The 22,267-nt window shown below is 42.9% G+C and overlaps 2 protein-coding genes across 5 annotated transcripts in view; one reads left to right on the top strand and one right to left on the bottom strand.

The window, feature by feature from the left end:
• RTN4 (reticulon 4) overlaps positions 1-17,987 on the top strand; it is a 77,822-nt gene extending 59,835 nt beyond the window's left edge. For 3 of the 4 annotated variants that reach the window (XM_037047918.1, XM_037047917.1, XM_037047919.1), the window contains 5 exons: positions 4,384-4,522; positions 16,068-16,137; positions 16,602-16,648; positions 16,839-16,897; positions 17,287-17,987. In XM_037047918.1, the coding sequence (XP_036903813.1) occupies positions 4,384-4,522; positions 16,068-16,137; positions 16,602-16,648; positions 16,839-16,897; positions 17,287-17,329 (358 nt within the window). In that variant the 3' untranslated portion in view covers positions 17,330-17,987. The remainder of the gene's footprint in view (positions 1-4,383; positions 4,523-16,067; positions 16,138-16,601; positions 16,649-16,838; positions 16,898-17,286) is intronic. The other variant, XM_037047916.1, reaches the window with a different exon arrangement.
• Positions 17,988-19,361: 1,374 nt separating this feature from the next.
• The window catches only part of EML6 (EMAP like 6), a 229,424-nt gene continuing 226,518 nt past the window's right edge, over positions 19,362-22,267 (bottom strand). The window contains exons 40-41 of the mRNA XM_037047921.1: positions 21,927-22,027; positions 19,362-20,292 (exon numbers count right to left, since the gene is read on the bottom strand). Coding sequence (XP_036903816.1) covers positions 20,268-20,292; positions 21,927-22,027 — 126 coding nt within the window. The 3' untranslated portion in view covers positions 19,362-20,267. The remainder of the gene's footprint in view (positions 20,293-21,926; positions 22,028-22,267) is intronic.

Here is a 22,267-nt window from a genome sequence, read left to right as displayed (position 1 = left end):
AGAGTACTTTGAAGTTGACTGAAGTTTAAACATGGAAGAATAAATACATAATTTTTAATAAGTACTTTTTGGGGGCCCCCCTCCTAGTTATGATCGGTGAGTTATATTTTCTTTATTGCTTACATATTATACTATCTGGTTATTAGAAGTATCTTTCTTTCCAATGGTATGTTTATGTTTTTCTGTTAGCTTTCTCGTCATGCTGGGTCTCTTCTTGCCACTCCCTTCTCTATCTAGTTTCTTCTGCTCATTCCTTAAGGCATTACTTTGGTGTTTTCCTCAGGAGAGAGCTTTTATTTCAGCATCTCCTTGACTCCAAACCTTCATCTGCCGCCTTTGTTTTTACAAGCACACATACTGGCGTTACGTGTCTCACTGCTGAATGGTACAAACCTTAGCTTGGCTCTTCGGCCTCACTTCATGCTTAGCACGTTTTTCCACCCCTTTTTAAAAATTGGGTATAATTCGCATAAAACTCAGGGATTTTTTTAGTATGCTCACAGAATTGTACAACATCACCATATAATTCCATACATTTTCTTCACACCCAAAACATTTCATACCCCTTAGCAGTCACTGCCCTTCTGCCACTGACGACCACTAATTCATCATGTCTTAAAATGAACCTTTTTTTCCTCAGGCTTGTCAATCTCTATCAGTAGCACCACTGTTTTCCTGATACCAGGGTCCCAGTTTTAATGTTATCTTTATTTGTTTCCATTTCATAGTTAAGGAAACAACTACATTTTGTGGCTTCTCTCCTTCAGTCCAGACCAGGAGTCCACACACGGCAGCCCTGGGCCAAATCTCGGCTGCTGCCAGCTTTTGTAAACAAAATTTTATGGAAACACAACCATACTCAGTCATTCAGCGGCTCTCACGCCGTAATAGAGTTAAGTGGTTGTGACAGAGACCATGTGGAATTCGAAGCCTAAAATGTTGTACTTACTGCCCGGCCCTTTTCAGAAGTAGTTTGCCCTCCCCGGGCTGAGCCTCACATGTTACCACGCTGGTGTCTGGGCACCGCAGGTGACTTCAACTCTGTAGATGTTGGCAGCTTGATTTTCCTCAAACGGCACTTGTATCACATTTTTAGGGATGGGGGGGCCTTCTGTTCATCACAGGGTGAAAGCCAGGTATCTTTGTCTTGTGTCTCCTTTGTCCCGTCTAGGGTTTTGTGCCCATTTGCATGCTGCTGCCACCTTTTCAGCTCCCAGACGCCCAGCCTGTCCTGTGTTTTATTTGGTTCTGTGTTTGGTTTCAAGCCCTAGCTATTGCTGGCTCACAGTGATCTGAGAGTTAACTTCCTGTTGCACTGAGTATGGCTTTGAAATGTTCTGTAATTGTTCCACATATGGACAACTTCTAAAAATAGGTTGGGAACGTTTAAAAGTCTATTTTGACATGATAAGTATCTATTTGGGCGTGAATACATGTAACTACCTAGAACATTATCCAGTTGATGTTAGCCTAACTGGTTTTCACAGCTTACAGGAAGAGGCCTACTACATTATTTTGCTTATTGTAAAGACTGGTGATTTGTTTCTCTCTAGCCCTCTCTACCTATTGACAAAGTAATGATGTTACATAAGTTCGAGGGAGAATCCAATGTTTACTGAATGGCTCTTATGTGTCTGGCCTTTTATGTACAGGCAACTTGAAGATAGAGGGGTGGTATTGCTCCATTTTGCAGAGGGGGAAACAAACTTGAAGTTAGGAACTTGGAATTGCAGCTTTAACATATTAGAGCCATATCATTGCATAAGTCATAAAGGAATATGGTCTTTAATTAGTTATATTGAAATATATAAAAACATTATCATGGCAAAACTTCTAAATTATCTACAATATAAATGTTATACATCATTGGATTAAAGAAAACTTTTGGAGAAAATTGCTAATATTTACCTATATATTTTTTAAAGTATTTATTTAAAGATTTTATTTACTTTAGAGAGTGGGAAGGGAGGGAGAAAGGAAGAGAAACATTGATCAGTTGCCTCTCACATGCCCCCAACTGGGGACTGACCCACAACCCCAGCACATACCCTGACTGGGAATCAAACCAGTGACCTTTTGGATCTCAGGCCAGTGCTCACTCCACTGAGCCACACCAGCCAGGGCTCTATATTCTTTATTTCCTTAGAAACACTTTATTCTTAGCTCTAAGCATAGGTTGTTATACGTCATCCTAGTCATCATAAAGTAAATTTAGCTGACACGCCAGTTTAAGCCTATTGGACAGTTTTCCAACTTCTCTAGTCACATTAGAGAAGACGATGTCGTGCAGCTTGTATGTGTCCTGTGGTCACTGGAAAAGGGTGACAGCAGTGCACTAATAACACAAAAGTGCCAGCTGGACAAATGCGAAGGGCCCCTGGTGGAGAGGGCTGCCCGTGTGCCAGGCGTCGCATCTCCAGCGAGAACAGCATCGGTGGCACAGAGAAGCAGGACGGCAGCCGAAGTTCTGTCAGCCATTTTTCTGTGTTCCTCAAAGCTGCATGAGTTCGTTATTGTTGATTTAAAGGGAATTGTGAATCTTAGACTATTTTTAACCTGATAGTAATAGTTTAATATTTGTTCATTAATAACAACAGTGTGCTAGACCATTGTATTAGTAAAGATGTCTTTCTGGTCCTTAACAGTTTATGCTGTAGTAGGAAAAATATACAGGAATACGCATGTCCATGTTTCAGGGCTGGATATGGTAAATACTGTAAGAACAATACAAAACAAAGCATTGGTAGAGTGACATAATAGGTTGGGGAAGAGAGAGCAAAAGAAGCTTCAGGTATGGCTGGGATTTGAGAGGGAGCCAGCCGACTGGGTACGATGCCACTGGGTGTGAGGAGAGCATTGTGGATTGGGAAAGCTGTGATCAACAGAGGCATTAAGAAGAATGTTGGGGCCCTGGCTGGTGTGGCTCAATGGATTGAGCGCGGGCCTGTGAAACAAAGCATCGCCGGTTTGATTCCCAGTCAGGGCACATGCCTAGGTTGTGGGCCAGGTTCCCAGTAGGGGACACATGAGAGGCAGCCACACATTGATGTTTCTCTCTCACTCTTTCTCCTTCCTGTCCCCTCTCTCTTAAAAAAAAAGTTGGGTGAGTGGTTCATTTTGGCTGCAATATAGTCAGTAGTGGAAAATAAGATTGAAAAGATTTAGGAGGGCTCTGGTTGGAAGAAAGTTGGAACCATAGAATCAGAGAATGTTTGAGCCTGAAGGGACTTTGGAAGGTCTCCTTCTCCAGTTTGTGTACAGACTTGGAACTCTGACCCAGGGAACTTACCTGCCTGTATGGCCTTAGGAGCACTGGCTAGGAAGCTCAAGTAAAATAGACACGCCATGGGCTGAAGGGCGTGGAGTAGGATGTTAACTGATTAGGGGCTTGTTTGGAGACTGGTAGAATATTTCAATTTGTAAACAGTAAGCACTTGAATAGCATGATACATAGTGACTACACAAATGAGACATATTTGGGGCATATTGCAGAGGTAAAACTATGGAGAAAAGGAGTTATCAAAGAGGAATGTCATTTTTAATACGAATAATGACTACTGACGTGGGGAAGTCATGAGGAGCATCCGAATTAGGAACTACTTCCAACAGATGTGGGAGAATGCCTAGCACTTCCAATTTGGTTCTACTTTGCCAAGATAAAATCGCTTCTTTGAAACATAACCAGTGAAGCAGTTCCTTGCATTAACGTAGACTCGACTGCCCGCCGACCCTCCAGTTGGAGTTGCTGTCTTCTTGAATTGAAGACTTCCAGCTCCCCCAGTATAGAGTAGGGCATCTAAATGTACAGTAGCTATTATGTTTTCCCGCGGTTGCCACTGTACTGTCGACACCATTTCACAGCCTGGGGCTCAACACTTTGGGCAGGTGCCCCTATGGACCCGGCTGGGAGACTGTAGTATTTGGAATGAACGGGGTCTTGGCTAGGAAAACTCAGTGAAACAACATAATGTCCACTTGAAGAAAAAACCAAACCCATAATAATGACTACCATTTATTGATACTTCTCTGCATCTGATTGTGGTAAGCACTTTGCTAATTGAATCCTTGTGATAATCTCCACTTTATAAATGAGGAAACTGAGGGTTAGAGGGAAGACTAAATAACTTTCCAGAGTTACACTGCCACGGAGGTGGCAGACCTTAAGATTCAAGGTCAGGTCAGTCTGGCTTCAAACCATCTTTTTTCTGTGCTCGTCAGCTGACAGCGTGTATCAGTGAAACAGCCCTTCCTTGGTGCATTTTTACATTGTGCTTAATTTGACAACCGGAGGCTTGTATGCTAAAATACCTAATGTTACAGACATGCGATTGCTGAATGCAGACATGCAGGGCAGATGGTGACGGTTTGGTGCGTGTTTTCCAGGGCGTACCTGGAGTCCGACGTGGCGGTGTCTGAGGAGCTGGTTCAGAAGTACGGCAGCGCTGCTCTGGGCCACGTGAACTACACCGTTAAAGAACTCAGGCGCCTCTTCTTAGTGGATGATTTAGTTGATTCTCTGAAGGTAAGTCCATTTGCTTCTCATTTTGACATGCCCAGAGTTGCATTTTAAAAGAGTTAGGAGTGTCATTCTTTTTTTCTATATTCAGGTAAATGGTTAAGACATAGTGAAATCTTGTTACTGTGAACTTTGGTCTCAAAATTCAGAGGCCATTTATATTTAACACAGAGGAAAGTACTTTTCTTTTTTAAAGGAAAATAAGTCATACGTTCATACTTTTGGAAATCATGAAAAGGAAAAGTGAGAAAATTAAAGGGACTTTTGACAATACGAATAAAGATGAATAGATTTAATGCCAGGTGTGATTTAATCTGTTAGCATGGTCGGTGATGTGGACTGTGAAAGAATTCACAAAGAGAAGTACAGAGTCAAGCTTTTATTTTACTTTCCCCAGAGAGGGAAAGGGCTAGGTGCGGAGGGACGCCCCAGCACTGAGGGGTGGGATCTTTAGCTTTTGGTAGATTATAGGGGTGTGGGGGGCGTTCCGTGCTGTTGTGTGGCGCCCGGGCTGCTGGGGGCACTGCAACCCCGAGGTTTCAGGTGGTTTTGCAGAAGCTGCAGTTTGCTCCACTGTCATCTTTTGCCTGTGGCTGTGGGGGCGGGGGGGGGGGCGCGGTTGGTCATGGTCTGTTCTTGCTTTCGAGCACCAGTGTTTTTCAGTCCTGGGGACATAAGCTCATAACGGTAAAGTGGCAGTCCTGTTGAACAAGGCCAGAGGCCTGCTTGGCAAATGGCGCAGGCTTTGTCCTGTCAGTCTGTTTGGTTTGGTTTTAGAGTCTAGCTCTTGCCATAATTTCTTACCTGGTATGTGATTCATATACACATATAAGCTATTTCATATCTCGGACTCTTTCTTACTTAGCGTGTTTGTTCTGGAAGAGCTTTAATGTTCTGAAACACCTCATCTAATCTTTAGTTGGTAATTGTTGGAAGTTTTTCTTGAGATTTTGGATCTCGCTGCACAGCAGCTGTTAGCCTCACCTTGCATTATAAACTCTCCCAAAGTTCAGACTGACCCACACCAGTGCACAGTCATGGAACCTGAGCCCCCAGCAGTGGGGCTTTGGGGACCTAAGTGCTTTTCCTTTACGAAGAACTTGAGTTTTTTGTGTTATTGCCCTTGACTCTGCTTAAGGCAGACTTATTTCCAATCTAAGCCTGTATGTAAATGTACTGTAATGATAATTATCATAACTGGTTTTTTCCAAGAGTAATGCACTGGTTTGCAATTTATCATGCAAGCCAAGGATATCATAGCAATAGGATGAGTGGGCCTTTAGACCCAGGGAAACAATTTCCGGGCTGGTCAGAATAGATTTAAATGTCCAAATTGCTTTTAGCAGACATGCCAGCTTTAGTAAGTCAATAGATGGACTTGATTTTCAGCTGTGTGCCTCTATTAGTTTAAGACTTGAACCCTAGTTAGTTACTAATAACATTAATGGTAATAATGTAGTTTCTTTTTCTTATCTCTTTTGTATAGAGGGTTTTCATACAGTAATTTATTTTAGTAGTATTGATGTCAGTATATGAGTAAACAAGATCATGGCTATGTTATTTGGGGTGTTTGATCAGTTAGTTTCAAAAGGAAACAAACATTTTGGAGACGATTTAGTGTCCTGTACACGTGGGTCCCAGAAGAAACCAGTGTTTGTTCACTGAGGCGATGTTAGCTTTGTTGTAAGCCTGAGTGTTGGGGAGAGCGTGTACGAACAATTATTCAAGGGAAGGGACTAGTACATTTAAGATGGAGGGCTTGTGGGTGGAAATTGAGAAGAAACGCTATAAATAGTGACACAGCTTCAGACAGCAAAGGACTGTCTCCGAATTTAGCAGTGGTGGGGGCGACTCCAAGTAAAGGCATCAGGAAACTTGATAGAGGGCAGTGTCATTGCTTTTGTAGACGTGATAAAAGTCGCAGCAGATATAAATCACAAGTCCTTCATGTTCGTGTTAGTATAGCTATGAAGGCAGCTGTATGTTTATAATTTAATTTAACATTTTTCTTGAGAGAAGAGGCATTCTCTTTTCATCTTCTGAGAGAACAGGAAATCTGTTTAAAAATAGAACAGATGGGTCTGAGAATGATTCATTATGTTACAGTTTTTATAAGTTCGAGTTTGAGGTTTCCACTTTTCTTGAATCAAAAGAACGCTTACCTGTTCTTACAGAGTTTACTGTTACCCATGCAGAATCTCCTATGTGGCCATGATATGGAGTGGAAATTACGTGCAAAGGCTAGGGAGTGAGAAAATGTTAGATGAGGTCTGATTGAATACTTTAAAAACCTTTAAAACTTTTGCACAGATGTTTGAAAGCAGGATATGAGGAAATTATAAATAAATAACCTTTATGAGATAAAGAATTTCTTTTTGTTGCCCTGGCTGGTGAAGCTCAGTGGATTGAGTATAGGCCTGCAAACCATAGGATTGCGGTTCAATTCCCAGTCAGGGCACATGCCTGGGCTGCAGGCCAGTTCCCAGCAGGGGGTGCACGAGAGGCAACCATACATTGATATTTCTCTCCCTCTCTCCTTCCCTTCCCCTCTAAAGATAAATAAATAAAATCTTAAAAAAAGATTTTCTTTTTGTTCTTAAATCTCATTTTAAGATTTCTTTTTGAAAATTACCTTAGGTTTTCACTTTTGAAGCAATTATGCTTTTCATGAGGAAGTTAGCACAGATTGGAGAAACTGAACTTGATCAATTCTTGCCCTGGGTGACTTTGCTGACTTGGAAAAAAAACAGGAAAATGGCACATAATGAGACAGATTTACTTTCTGGAGCATTTTATTTTTATGATGCTTTCTTATATTTTTAAGACCTTTTTTGTTAATAGTGGGGGAAAAGACTTGGATTAAAAATATAGTTTACTACTTTTCCTTTTTAAGGATTAGCGGTACTTTTGAAAAGAAAAAGTAAAAGAAGAAAATGTATGTGAATGGTTTTCCTCAGTAGTGTCTTCTGGCAAGTCCAGAGCTCAAGGAAAGCTGCTTGGTTACTTCCCCAGAAGGCAGTTTTTTTCAGCACTCCAAATAAGTAACAGTTGTTTCCACATATTAGCCCGTAGGATGAGCTTTGCATGTAGGTCTCAAAACCTACCAAGGCAAAAGAATAAGGCTGGGGGTCTTTTTCTCTGGATGCAAAGATTATGTATCCGATTAGGGGCTTGTTTGGAGACTGGTAGAATATTTCAGTTTGTAAACAGTGAGCACTTGAATAGCATGATGCATAGTGACTACAGAAATGAGACATATTGGGGCATATTGCAGAGGTAAAACTATGGAGAAAAGGAGTTATCAAGAGGAATGTCATTTTTAATACAAGTAATGACTACACGTGCTGACGATACACACGAAGGGTCTTCCTGATAAACTCTGTGGTTCTGCTGCACTGGGCGATGTTTTCTTACCGTCCTTGTGTGTGAATAGTGCACATTCTGTCCATCTGTCTGTTTCCACTGAATAAGGTGCTTAGAACACAGGGCGCTTGCTTAGAATGTCTCTTAGTGACAAAAAGTTGATATTAATGCTCTTGGACTCTTCATAAAAAGGACTTAACTAATTCTCTTTCTACAAAGAGTTCCTTGAGTGATTGTCACTCATACCCCTTTTTGTTTCTATACAGAGCATTTTGAAAAAGAAAGTGATTTTTTTTCTGACTCTATTACTATTTGCCTTTTAGCCACAGTAGTTGGTAGAGTCATAGTCAGCAAAAGTGAGCAAAAATTGGCTTTTTTAATTCTCATGTTTTTTAAACCCTGTCCAATATTCAGGAAAAATCTATTTGTCCTTATTTATTTATTTCCTTATATTCAAACTTTAAATCTGTGGAAAGTTTACAGTAACTGGCCTCAGTCTCCCTTGTTATCAGATGAATTTGTGGAACACAAAGTTATAAAAAATTTTATAGGAACCAGCTTTTGATTGGAATTACTTTGATTTTATGTGATTCATAGCTGGAAAATGGAAACTATCCTAATTTCAAGAAGATGTGATGGGAATTAGTGTCTGTTTATGATTTTTTTCATTTAGAAAATAAACATTGTATCCATCTCTATGGCTTATTTAAAACAATTGCTTCTGAACAAAAATTTAAAAGACAGTTCTCTGTAGCTGTCTTCATAAATTCGGCACCCTCAGATTGATATAATCTACATTTCTAGATTCTGAGTCACAAGTACCACTACTCCTATTCTTCAGAAATTAAAGATTTTGGAGCCACCCGCGTTAGCATGGTAAACAGCTGCCTCTGCTTGCTTGTTGCCTTTTTGGGGGCAGAGTGAGGGGGCAGCCTGTTCTTTCGAATGTGACTGAACAAGTAACCCAGCTCCAGGGCTCACCGGGCCTTGTGAAGAGACCCGGCGGGAGGCAGCGCTTATCTGTGCCTGGTCTGGGTCTCCTCCTGGTGGGCGACTCGGACCAGGAAACATGGTTTCTGCAGACCTCCCCTTCTGAATTCTGCGTGATGGTTCCGCTTGTTTTGCTCCTTTGCAATTAAGTATAAGCTTCTCAGTCCTAGAAAAGATTTCAGGTGTCCATGGATTGAGCAACAAGACATTTCTCAAAGGATTAATTCTAGGCAAATATTAAGGGCAAAATCACTGAAAAAATATTCCTTATTCCAGTCAGTAGAACTTGTTTCAAACATTAGTATAAAATGTAACCACAACTCAATCTTTTGACCTGTCCACAGGCTTTGTTTTTTAAAATATATTTTATTAATTATACTATTACAGTTGTCCCATTTCTCCCCTTCATTCCCCTCCACCCTTCACACCCCCTACCCCACTATTCCCCCCCTTTAGTTCATGTCCATGTGTCATAAGTTCTTTAGCTTCAACATTTCCCATACTACTCTTGCCCTCCCCCTGTCTATTTTCTACCTACCGTCTATGCTACTTATTCTCTGTACCTTCTCCCCCCTTCTCCTCCTCCCACTCCCCTGTTGCTAACCCTCCATGTGATCTCCATTTCTGTGGTTCTGTTCCTGTTCTAGTTGTTGGCTTAGTTTGTTTCTGTTTTTGTTTTAAGTGTAGTTGTTAGTAATTGTGAGTTTGCTGTCATTTTACTATACATGTTTTTTATCTTCTTTTTCTTAAATAAGTCCCTTTAACATTTCATATAGTAAGGGCTTGGTGAGGATGAACTCCTTGAACTTGACCTTATCTGAGAAGCACTTTATCTGCCTTTCCATTCTGAATGAAAGCTTTGCTGGATAGAGCAATTTTGGATGTAGGTCTTTGGATTTCATGACTTGGAATACTTCTTTCCAGCCCCTTCTTGCCTATAAGGTCTCTTTTGAGAAATCTGCTGACAGTTTGATGGGAACTCCTTTGTAGGTGACTGTCCCCTTATCTCTTGCTGCTTCTAGGATTCTCTCCTTCATTTTAATCTTGGATAATGTAATGATGATGTGCCTTGGTGTGTTCCTCCTTGGGTCCACCTTTTTTGGGACTCTCTGAGCTTCTTGGACTTCCTGAAAGTCTATTTCCTTTGCCAGACTGGGGAAGTTCTCCTTTATTATTTGTTCAAATAAGTTTTCCACTTGTTGCTCTTCCTCTTCCCCCTTTGGTACCCCTATAATTCGGATGTTGGAATGTTTCAAGATGTCCTGGAGGTTCGTAAGTCTCGCCTCATTTTTTTGAATTCTTCTTTCTTTCTTCTTTTCTGTTTGGTTGGTTGTTTCTTCCTTCTGGTCCACTCCCTTGATTTGAGTCCCAGCTTTCTTCCCATCACTATTGGTTCCCTGTGCATTTTCCTTCATTTCACTTAGCATAGCCTTCATTTTTTCATCTAATTTGCGACCAGATTCAACCAATTCTGTGAGCATCCTGATCACCAGTGTTTTGAACTGTGCATCTGATAGGTTGGCTATCTGTTCATTGCTTAGTTGTATTTGCTCTGGAGCTTTGATCTGTTCTTTTGTTTGGGCTTTTTTTGGGGGGGGGCGTCTCGTGCCAGTTATGTAGTGAGGGGAGATCCTTAGGTATTCACCAGGGTGGGGCAACCCGCTGGGTTGCGGGCCTGTATGTGGGGGCGGGGTCAGAGAGGGAATAATGGCGCTTGCTCTGTTCCCCGAGTGGGTGGGCTTGTGTATGTTCTAGGACACTGTGGGTCTCTCCCACAAACTTTCCTGTGAGGCTGGGAGTCTCTCCCAGCACCTCAACCTTCACAGGTGTTTTCAATTGGTGTTTTGAAGCTTTATTTCCCAGTGTTGGGACCCTGGGTTGCAGGGTCTGTCTCGCTCCCCAGTTTTGCTTGGTTTATCTGCACAAATGTGGGATCACCCAGTCAGCCAGTGGCATTGCACACAGTGCCTCACTTCACAGTCGCCGCCTTGCTGGGTCTGCCAGCCGCTGCCTGCGTGCCCAGGGTCCACCCGCTGCTGTCTTGCACACCCAGGGTACCTTGTGCTCCCGGTGCCACCACTTTTTGTACCTTGACCCCTCTCTGCCCAGCCGTCTGACTCTACCCTGTCTACTGGTCTGGATGAATGTGTCTATTTTAACTCCTTGGTTGCTGGACTTCCATACAGTTCAATTTTCTGTCAGTTCTGGTTTTGTTTTGTTTCTTAATTGTTGTTGTTCTTATTTTGATTGTGCGAAGAGGCACAGTGTGTCTACCTACACCTCCATCTTGGCTGGAAGTCCAGGCTTTGTTTTAAAAGTTGTTATTTTGTAAAGTGGGTTTGTTCAGTTGAGTTTGAGACATAGGTGGGGGGAGGCGAATGAATGAAAGGGGAAGTAAAGGAGGAATGTTCTCTAGTAAAATTGAGTTGTGGAAGCTGGGTGTGTGTATCCCTGTCTCAGAGAGTCTAATGTATGTTAGTCTATTAGTACCTGACAAGTCAGAAAGAGGCTGGAGAACTTTATTTAACCTAGTATTTGTCAACCTTGTTTAAATAACACCTGTTCCCACCAGAAAACTAGTAAGATACTTGAACAAACTTAAACCTCCTGGTTAAGGTTTGATTCCATTTCTGTGATGGGCCCTCTGTGCAAGGGGTCTTTGACAGGGGCTCCTGTTGTAAAACGTGGTTCTCAGCATTGGTTGTGCACAGGGACCACCTGGGGAGCTGTAAAATTACTGATACCTAGGAAGGGGGTGAAGGGGTCCCATCACGTGAAATGATGATGTCATTTTCTAGGGACTACTGTATGGAGGATCACCATTTTCAAAAGTTGTGGCATTAAGAGGTCCAGGGGTGGCCAACCTTTTGGTGTCTTGGGGCCACACTGGAAGGAGAAGAGTAGGCTTGAACCACACATTAAATACGCAGCCCTGGCTGGCGTAGCTCAGTGGATTGAGCACGGGCCTGCGAACCAGACGATTGCAGTTCAATTCCCAGTCAGGGCACATGCCTGGGTTGCAGGCTGGTTCCTTGCAGGCTAACTACCAGCAGGGGACGCACAAAAGGCAACCACACATTGATGTTTCTCTCCCTCTCTCCTTCCCCTCTAAAGATAAATAAATAAAATCTTTAAAAAAAATACACAAACACTAATGAACCCTGATGAGAAAAAAAATGTTCTAAGTGAATTTATGATTTTGTGTTGGGCTGCATTCATAGCCATTCTGCCCATGGGCTGGACACCCCTGCATCCTGTTCTGTGGTTTCTCCCCACTGCCAGCCTGTCCCTTCTATAAAAGAAAAGCATATGACCATCCCTTCGGGGCTCAGCTTTGAGCATCTTGAATAGGGCTCTGAACTTTATTAGAAGGTTCCTGACTTTTGAAACATCAAATCCCAAGAAAAAATCTAATTTATTTAATAGTTACAAAGACCAGGAGGTATTTTCGCCCTGGCTGGTGTGGCTCTGTGGATTGAGTGCCAGCTTGCAAACTGAAAGGTCGCAGGTTCCATTCCCAGGCAAGGCACATGCCCAGGCTGCGGGCCAGGGCCCCAGTTGGGTTGTGTGAGAATCTGATGTTTCTCTCCTTCCCTTCCTCGCTCTAAAATAAATAAATAAAATCTTTTTAAACATAACAAATAAATAAAAAGAGCCAGTATTTTAGGCAGAGGTTCTTACTTTTCTGTTACATGGCTTTGAGTGATAGAGACTAGATTCTGTACGATGGCAGTTCTGTGATTTTCAGTGAAAATATGTTAACATTGTAAGAAAATTTCTAGCTATGGCAACTATGATGTTCCAGAATACAATCTTAAATCTGAAAATGAGCAAAAAAGGCCTCACTCCAGAAATAGCTGACCCAAAACAACATTAAAATCTAGCCCTCGGGCTCTTATGGAGTTATTAACATACACACTTTGACAGTTTCCTTTCTGGTTTCTTTGGCTCACAGAAAAATTAGAATGGAAATGGGCTGGAGAGAATGTAAAGGCAGTCAAGGTGACATTAATGAGTGAAGCTGAAGATGTCCAAAAAGAAAATCAAATACTTCTGTGTTTAAAAATGCAGAAAAAGTTTGAAAATGTCACAATTGCCATAGTAATTTCTGAAATTCTGTTAAGTACCCTCTCTTCATTTTCTTTAAAAGTGCCACCCCCACCCCCCGACATCGAGGCATCATCTAATAAAAGCATGCGGGACTTTCTGATGAGGCTGGGATACACGGGCAAGTGTAACCCTGGGGAAAGACAGACAAGACACGGCCCTCGCCCTCGTTCAGTATTCGTCAGGCCTTCCCTGCTCCTCGCCCCCCTTTCCTCCAGTTCATTACTGCCGGAGAGAGATGAGCTGTGACTTGCACAGTTTGTTTGCATTGGCTGTAGTATTGAAAAGCATTTGCCATGGAATAGCATAGAATTCGTAAGTCTGAAATAAGAGCAGCTTTTTAAAAGTGTTTGTTGACCTTTTCCTTGCTTCTTTATGATAGCTGCACACTCACGGTGCATTCCCATTATAGATGGTTTTACGGTATAGATCCTAGAGTCAGGTAAACCTGCGGTCACTGTGACCTCTGGTCTGCCCATACCCTTAATCTTTGTGCCTTGGTTTCTTCCACCATAGGGATAATAACTACTAAATTTGGGGGCTGCGAACTGACCTAATTAATATAATCTCCCCAAAAAAGGCAGTTGCCGTTTTGTTATGTAACAGTTACAGTCATTGTGCATTTGCTGGATGCTTGTTCTTACCACACTCCTTTCTCTTCCGATGGAGTGTGCTCTGGAAACCCTCACCCAGTATTTCTGTTTTGGGCGTCTGAAGTGTTAACTTTTGTCCAAACTTAGCTGTAACATTTAAAATTCTGTGATAACATGTGAAAATGTGAATTTCTGGTTTCTCCCTTGAGATGGGAAAGCAGGGTATGGGCTTGCAGCAGCCGCTGGCAGTAGGGGGAGCCGGCTGGGTACCTCTTTGAAGAGGAGGCGGCCCGGGTTTGCTGCCCCAGGCCTTCCACCTCCCCCCTCGTTATGTCGCCTGCCTCGCCCCAAGTGCACTTGAGGCCTCTCTCCTCTCCGCCTGTGGAGAGCCTGGCCTTTAGGAAGTGTCCTCCAAGGGGCAAGCACCGGACACTTGAGCCCCTGGACAGACTAGGTGTGGCGACTTGGGCTTCTCTCCACGTGGGTTTGGAGCGGGCCCTGTCAGCGACTTAGTGACCAACGTAGGACTTACTTTCGCTTGCGTGTGTTCGTATCTGAATTCGATTACATAGGGTGTCTTCATTGCTGAAGCAACTTCTTGTGAAATGGGCGAGGTGGACTCGTTTTCCCTTCAGACATGTAGATGGGGATAGACGAAAATAGCGCGGTTGCTCTGTAGCAAACTTGCTCGAGCGCGTAAGTTATACTCAGCTCTGCAACGGAGCCCGTAAAGCTGAGCAAGAAGGAAAGGCCTGCTGACGGGGGTCAGGTTTCAGACCTTCACTAGTGGCCCCAGAGCAGATGCCAAGACCAGGCAGCATTTAAGTTTTGATTTTCAATGGACAGGTGTTAAGAATGCTTGAGTATGTTTGCTTAAACATTAATTAAACTCAGCTTTAGGGGTAGCTGGAGTGTTGCTATTTACTGAGCTGACAGTCGGTGGAGGAATCCAAAGTGTCTTCCTAACCTGTAGGAAGTAAGGTTACTGGAGTTGGAGCACCGTGACTACTGCTCAGTGCCCAGCTCATAGTAGGCGTTCAGTCTGATGTGGTTGGGTGAAGAGAGACAGGGAGAAAGATACGCCTTAGATCAAAAGGGTCAGCAAACTGGCCCATGGCCTGTTTTGTGCAGCCTGGGAACTAAGAGTGGTTTTTACATTTTTAAAGGATGATATTCAAAGTGTATGTGACAGAGAGCCCTCATGGCCCACACTCAGTATCTTAAACAGAAAAAGTTGAGCATTAAGTCGTGGAGGGGCAAACGCCTCTGTCCTTTTCATTCCCACCATGTTCCACGTACCTAAATAATCCCTGTCGATGGTGGCATTGTGGTGCTGTGTCTGTTACCGCCTTGTGAATAGTACTGAGTGAGTGCCAGGCACAAGAAGGCTTTTAATAAGAAGCAAAGGAATTGCTGGTATGAGTAGTTAATAAAATCCAGACTAATGGTGGTTGGTAACTGCTTTGCAGTGTCATTGAGTCTTTGTACTACGCGATGTCCACAAGTTTTAGAACTGGAAGAAAACATCAAAGTTGTCTTGTCCAGCCATTCATAAAGTATGGAGAGGAAACAGAGGGCTTCTCCAAAGGAAATCCCTTTTGGGGAGCATAGCCTTTCCCAGGCTGTGCCGTATCTGATGAACAGGGACAGTGGGACCTTCCCTCGGGCAGGTTACTGACCTCTCTTTTCTGCAGCGTTGGCATCTGCTCTAGTTACAAGGGTGCCTGCCTCAAAGTTGTCGGAGAAGTGAGGCGTTTCTGACTGTAAGCCATTTAGAACAGTGCCTGGCACTGATACATAAGAACTCTATTAGTATTTGTTAAATAAATAAAGAAGGCAGTGGCTCAAGAAGCGTAATGGTCAATTTTATTAATTGGTATAAAAGCCTGAGTCCTCATTCCCAGGGCTAACGATGGCTGCTAAGACATGTACCACTGGGCAGACAGTGCCTCTGGTCCTTGATGAAGGGCCAGGGTTGGTATTTTTGGTACCTGACACCTAATCCTGATGATGAGTGTTCCCTGCCCTTTGTTTACTCTTCACGTGTCCGAGATGCTGATGTCTGAATGATTCAGCTCAGGTAGACCTTCACTTGATTTGTTAGTACTTTAAAATCCGATTTCATATGAATTCTCACGGCACCTGTTCAGTCTTGCCATTTAAGAGCTAAATGCTATATTAGAACTAGAGTTATTAAGTTGTGCCTTTGGCATATTTTCTGTTCTCAGAGAAAACAGAATCAACTGTTTACTTGATAATGAACTCCAAAGAAAATGAATCAAATCTATTGTTCTAATTAGGATTCTGAAATCCTGAATTGAGAGTGGTGACTTAGAAGTGAAATATCCATATTTTTTTTACCAAGTCCAAAGAATATGCCACTACCAGGTTGGCATTTAGGTGGGATGCTTTTATTTGAAAGGGATGCTTTTATTTGAAAGCTTAATTAAGAGGCTTTACGTGAGTTTTTTTAATAGGCTAACATTATTTTCTTACAGTTTGCGGTGTTGATGTGGGTATTTACGTACGTTGGTGCCTTGTTCAATGGCCTGACACTGCTGATTTTGGGTAAGTCCACAAACACATTGGGGTGGAAAACTGCAGGAGAATAATTATGTGCCAGGAGCTTAGAGATTTTATTGGAGAATGTGCTTATTATATTGTAGGGAAAACAGAGGAGATGTGTTTGAGGTTGTGATCTCTAAATTAATTGCTGTTTATTGAAATGCTACTTTAGTTCCTGAAGACTGCTCCAACTAACAGTGATAAACCACAATGAGGGGGCCTTATCAGACGGCACAACCATAAATCTACCCAACCAGGTAGCACCTGTGTTTTAGAAGCCAGGGATGGTTCTCGCAGCCTCCCTTGGTTAAGTCTTTGCTCTGGAGTGGCTCCCACCGCACCAGCAGGTGCATCCAGGAGAGCCTGTGTATTTGTCCTTCGTTAGGAACGTGGCCTGAGCAGCTTAAGAGTGTTTGTTCCCTCCATCACACCGGTCTGTTTTAAAGGTTGTGTGTTTCCTTTTTCAGCTCTGATTTCACTCTTCAGTGTTCCTGTTATTTATGAACGGCATCAGGTAATTCCTTAACTGCAGATTTCAGAATAAAGAGCTCACTTTATTATGTAGAACTTAGAAATGTATCAGTGCCAGTTTCATAAGTCTTAAAAAGTGGTAGCTTCTTTCGCCTTTAATTTGTTGGGTGATGGTTAATCAGATTCTTTAGCAGTGTTAATTTTCTAATAACTTCTTTCTACTTGTCTTTCAGGCACAGATAGATCATTATCTAGGACTTGTAAATAAAAATGTCAAAGATGCTATGGCTAAGTAAGTATTTAAAATCTGCAACTTTTTTTTTTTAATCTCAGAATAAGGAGTACTGGACTTTGAGAACAGTGCACTATTTTATTCTTTCAGGCATAGTGACTATAGCAAATCAGACCTCTAAAGTGTGATACAATTGCCAAAAGATTTTTTCCTAACATTTGGGTAATTTATTTCTATGTTTACTGTGTTTTTAAGGCTTTGTTTAAAACTAATTCATGAGGCCATGGTAGTGAAATTATAGCTTGTAACTTGACATTTAGGATTTCATTTCTTACATAAGCTGAGCGCTATACAAGTAGTTCTTGAAGAATAGCGTTTGAAGAAGCAGAAAACAAGATGCTTCAGATTTAAATTTTTTTTACGTTGACCTCTCTCCTTTCCATTTGCAGAATCCAAGCAAAAATCCCTGGATTGAAGCGCAAAAATGAGTGAAAAAAAGCCTGAAATAATAATTAACAGTAGGAGTTTATCTTTAAAGGGGGTCTTCACGTGATTTCATGGGGGAGGGTCAGGGGAGAATGACACCTGGACAATGCAGTGCAGCCGGGCAGATCTTACTTTTAGGGCGTGGCGTCTGTGGGAGACGTGCCCGTCTGGACCGCCGCTTGCTCTTCACCTTAAGTATCGTAAGCTGCTACGTGTGGATTTGAACCATAATCGTACTTGTTTCTTCTATAAGAGGCACTGGTGAATAAAACAAGATCTGAGAAAGCTGTGTATCATACTTTCTTGCAGGTAGTCTTGCTGTATTTGGGGAATTACAGAGAAAGTGAAGCTGAAAAAAATAACCCTTTTCACAGTTCGTGCGCTGTGTATGGTCTGTGTAGAGTGATGCAGATTTTCTGAAATGAAATGTTTAGACGAGATCATACCACTAAAGCAGGAGTGAAAAGGCTTGCCTTTCTGGTATGTTCTAGGTGTATTGTGAATTTTACTGTTATATTAATTGCCAATATAAGTAAATATAGATTATATATATATCTATATATAGTGTTTTACAAAGCTTAGACCTTTACTTTCCAGCTTCCCCACAGTGCTTGATATTTCAGAGTCATTGGTTATACGTGTGTAGTTTCAAATACATAAGCAGGAAAAAATACATTTCTAGGAGCACTACCATCTGTTTCCAATGTGAAATGATGCCATGCACAGAGAACTCACCATTTAAACTTCATTGCGCAGACTCACCGTAGTTAATTCTGTCGCGAACTCTGAATCTGTGGACTGAATCTAATGCTTCCAAAAATGTTGTTTGCAAATATCAAACATTGTTATGCAAGAAATTATAAAATGAAGATTTATACAATTGTGGTTTAAGCTGTACCGAACTAAATTTGTGGAATGCATTGTGAACTGTAAAAGCGAAGTATCAATAAAGCTTATAGACTTAAGAGATGCTTGGTATTTTGGTTTCATGGACCTGCAGCAGATTAAACGCATGACGGGGTATAGACTTTGCTGCAGCCAGTGAGTGACTTCTCATTTTCAGCTCGTTGTGCAGCTGTGTTTACTTTGAAAACAAAAGGTTTACATAAGCAAATTTACTTGACACATACCAAAATGTGTTTAAATTATGTATTTTTATACTTTGATAATTGAAAATAAATTCATGCACCAATATTTTAACACATAATACAGTGCAGGATTTGTGAACATAAAATCATACCATATAAATATTTACTAATAAGATTTAAGAAGTTTTCTTGACACAAAGACACTATTGCTCTTTACATACAGTTGTACATATCATTGTTCAGTTTATTCCACATGGTTGGTTCAATGCAAGATTCAGTCAGTATGAAAGGTCAGTGGTACAGTATAGGCAGACATGGTTATCACTCGGTGTCACCAGTCACGTGGTGAGAGAAAACAAGGAGGACTGTGGCCCAACAGCCTATCAGTGGGTTAATGTAAGGCATTAATAAACTGGCATATAAAAGCTTAATGAATGATCTAATCCATTTAGAATGCTGAAGCACTTCTGTGGTAAATGTTAATCTAATTGAAAATGCTTCACTTCACCTTTCCCCTAAACTGACAGCTAGCCAGTAATTCAAAATCCAAAATCAGTCCGCTGACAGGAAGGATTTGGTGGCACACGCCTGTGCGCCTACGGTCACCAGGGCCTGCCTGCGGAGAGTGCCGTCGGCCCCCCGTCGGTGGCTGGACGAGTGGACAGTGCCATTGTGCTGGTTTGGAGCTGTCTTCTGGTCAATATTGTCCAAGTTAGATTATTTTGTTTTGTAATCTTGATGTATCAAATATTGCTTGGGTTTAGGAATTTGTTCTGCAGAGAATTTTTTTAAATCCAGACTTGACCATCTGGTTCAGAAGCAAATCTGTGGTGTCGAGTCAACCCAACTCTGAGAGGGTAAAAACCCAGTCAGCCTCAGTTACCGCATTCATTACTGTTGTAGATTTAACCAGGGAAATCGGCTTATCTTCCTGGAACTGACTCTTTTCATTCTATTCTGTAGTAGCAATTCGTTTTTATTTGAGTCTTTTTGGATTTTGTGGGTTTGGCACTAAACATAATGGAAACTCATTCTAGTCCCTCCCTCCCTCCTGAATGTATTTCTTGGTTGCTCACCTTCCTACAGCCACTATTGCCCGAGCAGGTAACTGATGTCCTTCCTTTGGGAAGCCTTGACATAAACACATGACACAGGTGACAGACCAGGAATCTGCCAAGGGTCCTGTAGCCCTCCTCAGTTTCGAAGTTTTAGCACCTTATGTAGAAAGGAGATAATTTGTGGGGGGTGAGACGGCAGCCCACACAACTGGAAACTTTCAAAGGCACTTAATGGATATAAAACTCTGCAAAGAAAATGTTAAAAAATTAAGTTTCTCAACTTGTTTATACATGGCTCATTTGGTTTTGAAAGCTAAATGTGGAGAACAGAGGCTATCAATAGTTCTAGGACTTGGGTGCTTCTAACTTAAGCTGTCTTTCCAACTTATTTGTAAAAATGAACAGTTTTAAAGTATATAGAAACATAATAGCAAAACATCTTTTGTAAAAGTTTTGGTGCAAATTAAAAGCTACATATTGGTTAGGGTAAATGAGGCTTTAAATTTTGTCAGTGGGCTACATTATCAGATAGGATTTTCTCCGTTGTCAGTGTTGTTAGTATGTATAGTTTTAAGTCTCAGGAACAGAGGCAAGCAGTCCTAACATCTGAGAACTGATCTTCCTCCTGGCCGTCACAGTTTCGGAGACTCCCGAGTCTGGGTGCAGTCTTACCACTTCCCTAGCACGTGGGGCTGTGCGGCGTCGGAGGCATTTCCAGCAGCTGTTGGCGAGGAGGTGGCTCGAACCGCCTCTGCAGTGGCCGGGTGGGAGCAGCAGTGGAGTGAGAGGTTCTGGCATTTATAGACATCGCCACACAAACACACTGGAAAAGCAGATCAGACAGTCCTTTCACAAGGCTGCACTCACATGTCTATCACGTGACAAAGCACAGTCCTGCTCAGGTGATGCAGTGAACACGTCTATGTCCATTTAAAAAAAAAAAGAAACCAGAAATCTTGGCACCAATTAAAGATCTACTGCTTTTTTACCTTTAAAGGCCTATTGTTTTTTGTTTTGTTTGGCTCTTTCAGCAGCCGGTGTCTCTATGCTCAGTGTGAGGACTTTTGACAATTTGACTTCACACTATCTCTCTTGTTAGCACTGAAAAGGTTTTATCAGCTCCACTTGAGCAGCCGAGCCAGGGATCACAGTATGCTCCCAGGCTACAAAGGCCTGGGGGCCCAGCACTTCAAAGGCCGCTTCTAAGCCTTTTGTAGCAATCAAAAGTCACCTGCATCTGCTGCACCAAGGTGACTGGTTTACTTCTCATCGCTGGCTTGTGTACAGTTTGGCTGGTGCTGTCCTGAGTGGGTGTTCACACTCCACAGGGAGCTGCTGTCAGTCCTATCTCATGGGCTCTAAGTGCCAGCAGGAGCTGGCACTGGAGATGGGTGCTCACAGGCAGGCCGTCAGGCATCCTTTGGGGCCACATTCTACATAATGCTTTTCCGAAGGAAGTGGGTTGACCTTCTCTGCAGTGCCTTTTCCACAGCCTCACAGAGACCACTTAAACACCTGGAATTGCGTGCATTTCTTCTCCACCCTCCGCCCCCAAGAGTGTTACTTGGGTTGAACAGAAACCAGTGTTCGTGTTGCATTAAAGCCCTTCAGCCACATGTGGAGAAGCCGAGTGGCTTAGACTGAGCTTGCCCTGTCCCTCCACACTCCACGCAGGCGGAACGTGGAAGGGCAGAAGAGAGCTGCCTTGGAAATGCTGAAGGGGCTGATGTCATCTCTAGAGCTAGCGGGGGGCTTCCAAAATCACTGAGACCAGTCACGCCTCACAAAGCACTGCGCCCATTTTTCACTGGGCGGTGGTTAAGGTCAAAAGCAGCCCTGGCTTACGAGTCCAAGTAAACTAGTTGCGGTTCTGCTCCTAACTCGCACTGGGCCTAATGGCCTCTCCCCTCTACTGGTCTTTTATGTAAAATTGGGCAGCACTTGCCATGCTTGTTTCTCAGGACGCTGAGGTTCCACATTATTATTTTTAAGCCTCTTGGTTGTGGATTAATCACCAATCGTAAGAATTCTGGTGATCAGTTAGTTGGAAGTTACGAGGACCAAGGACATTCTAACCGGATGGTCTAGAATGGCACTGTGGCTTGTCTAGGAGCTCCTACTGAAGTGGCCGTCCCAGGTCTCCCCGACCCGTCCCTCCATCCAGCAATGCCCGAGTGGCTCTTGCATGCCCTGGGCTTCCCACCAATCCCAGGGCAGTTCTAGTGGAGACACAGTCTGTTGAGACATGGGTTGGGAGTCACTGGGCACTAAACACCTTAAACTGGGGAAGACCTCGTCTTCCTTGGGACTCACGGTATTTCCTGTTCACTGTCCTCCTTGGCACCTCCTCCTGCCCCTGGGAGAGCCTGACCCGCCAGACCCCTGGGTGGGGGGGTGTGGGGGAGCAGTGGAGACCAGGCCTGGGTGTAACAGCCACATTAATCAGGTTAGTAGTACCTGCAGTCGTCTCCTCCAGTGCTGACCACATACTTGTCATCGTGCGAGAAACGGATGTTCGTCACATGAGCTGAGTGACCAAAGTAACGTTTGTGTTTGGCCTGTGAGCAAAAGTGAACAGAGACAGCTGAGAGACCCTGCTCCTCCTGGGAACCTCGGGCCACTTTCCCTGAAGGACACATGCCCGCTTGCCTCTGGCAAGCCCCTCTGCCCCTTCCCTCACTCAAGATTCCAGCTTGGTCTGAAATCTCTGTTAGCCAGCCTTTCACTGGCTTTCCTGTCTCAATCTCGCCCTAGTTACAGCCATTTGGTCCACCCCCATCATCCCTTCTCCCGGCTTC

This window comes from Sturnira hondurensis, unplaced genomic scaffold (genome assembly GCF_014824575.4).
Source record: "Sturnira hondurensis isolate 20B ecotype Veracruz unplaced genomic scaffold, ASM1482457v3 Scaffold0006413, whole genome shotgun sequence".
NCBI classification, from domain to species: domain Eukaryota; kingdom Metazoa; phylum Chordata; class Mammalia; order Chiroptera; family Phyllostomidae; genus Sturnira; species Sturnira hondurensis.
Note: the sequence above shows the minus strand (reverse complement) of the source record. Positions and strands in the feature narration are given on the sequence as shown.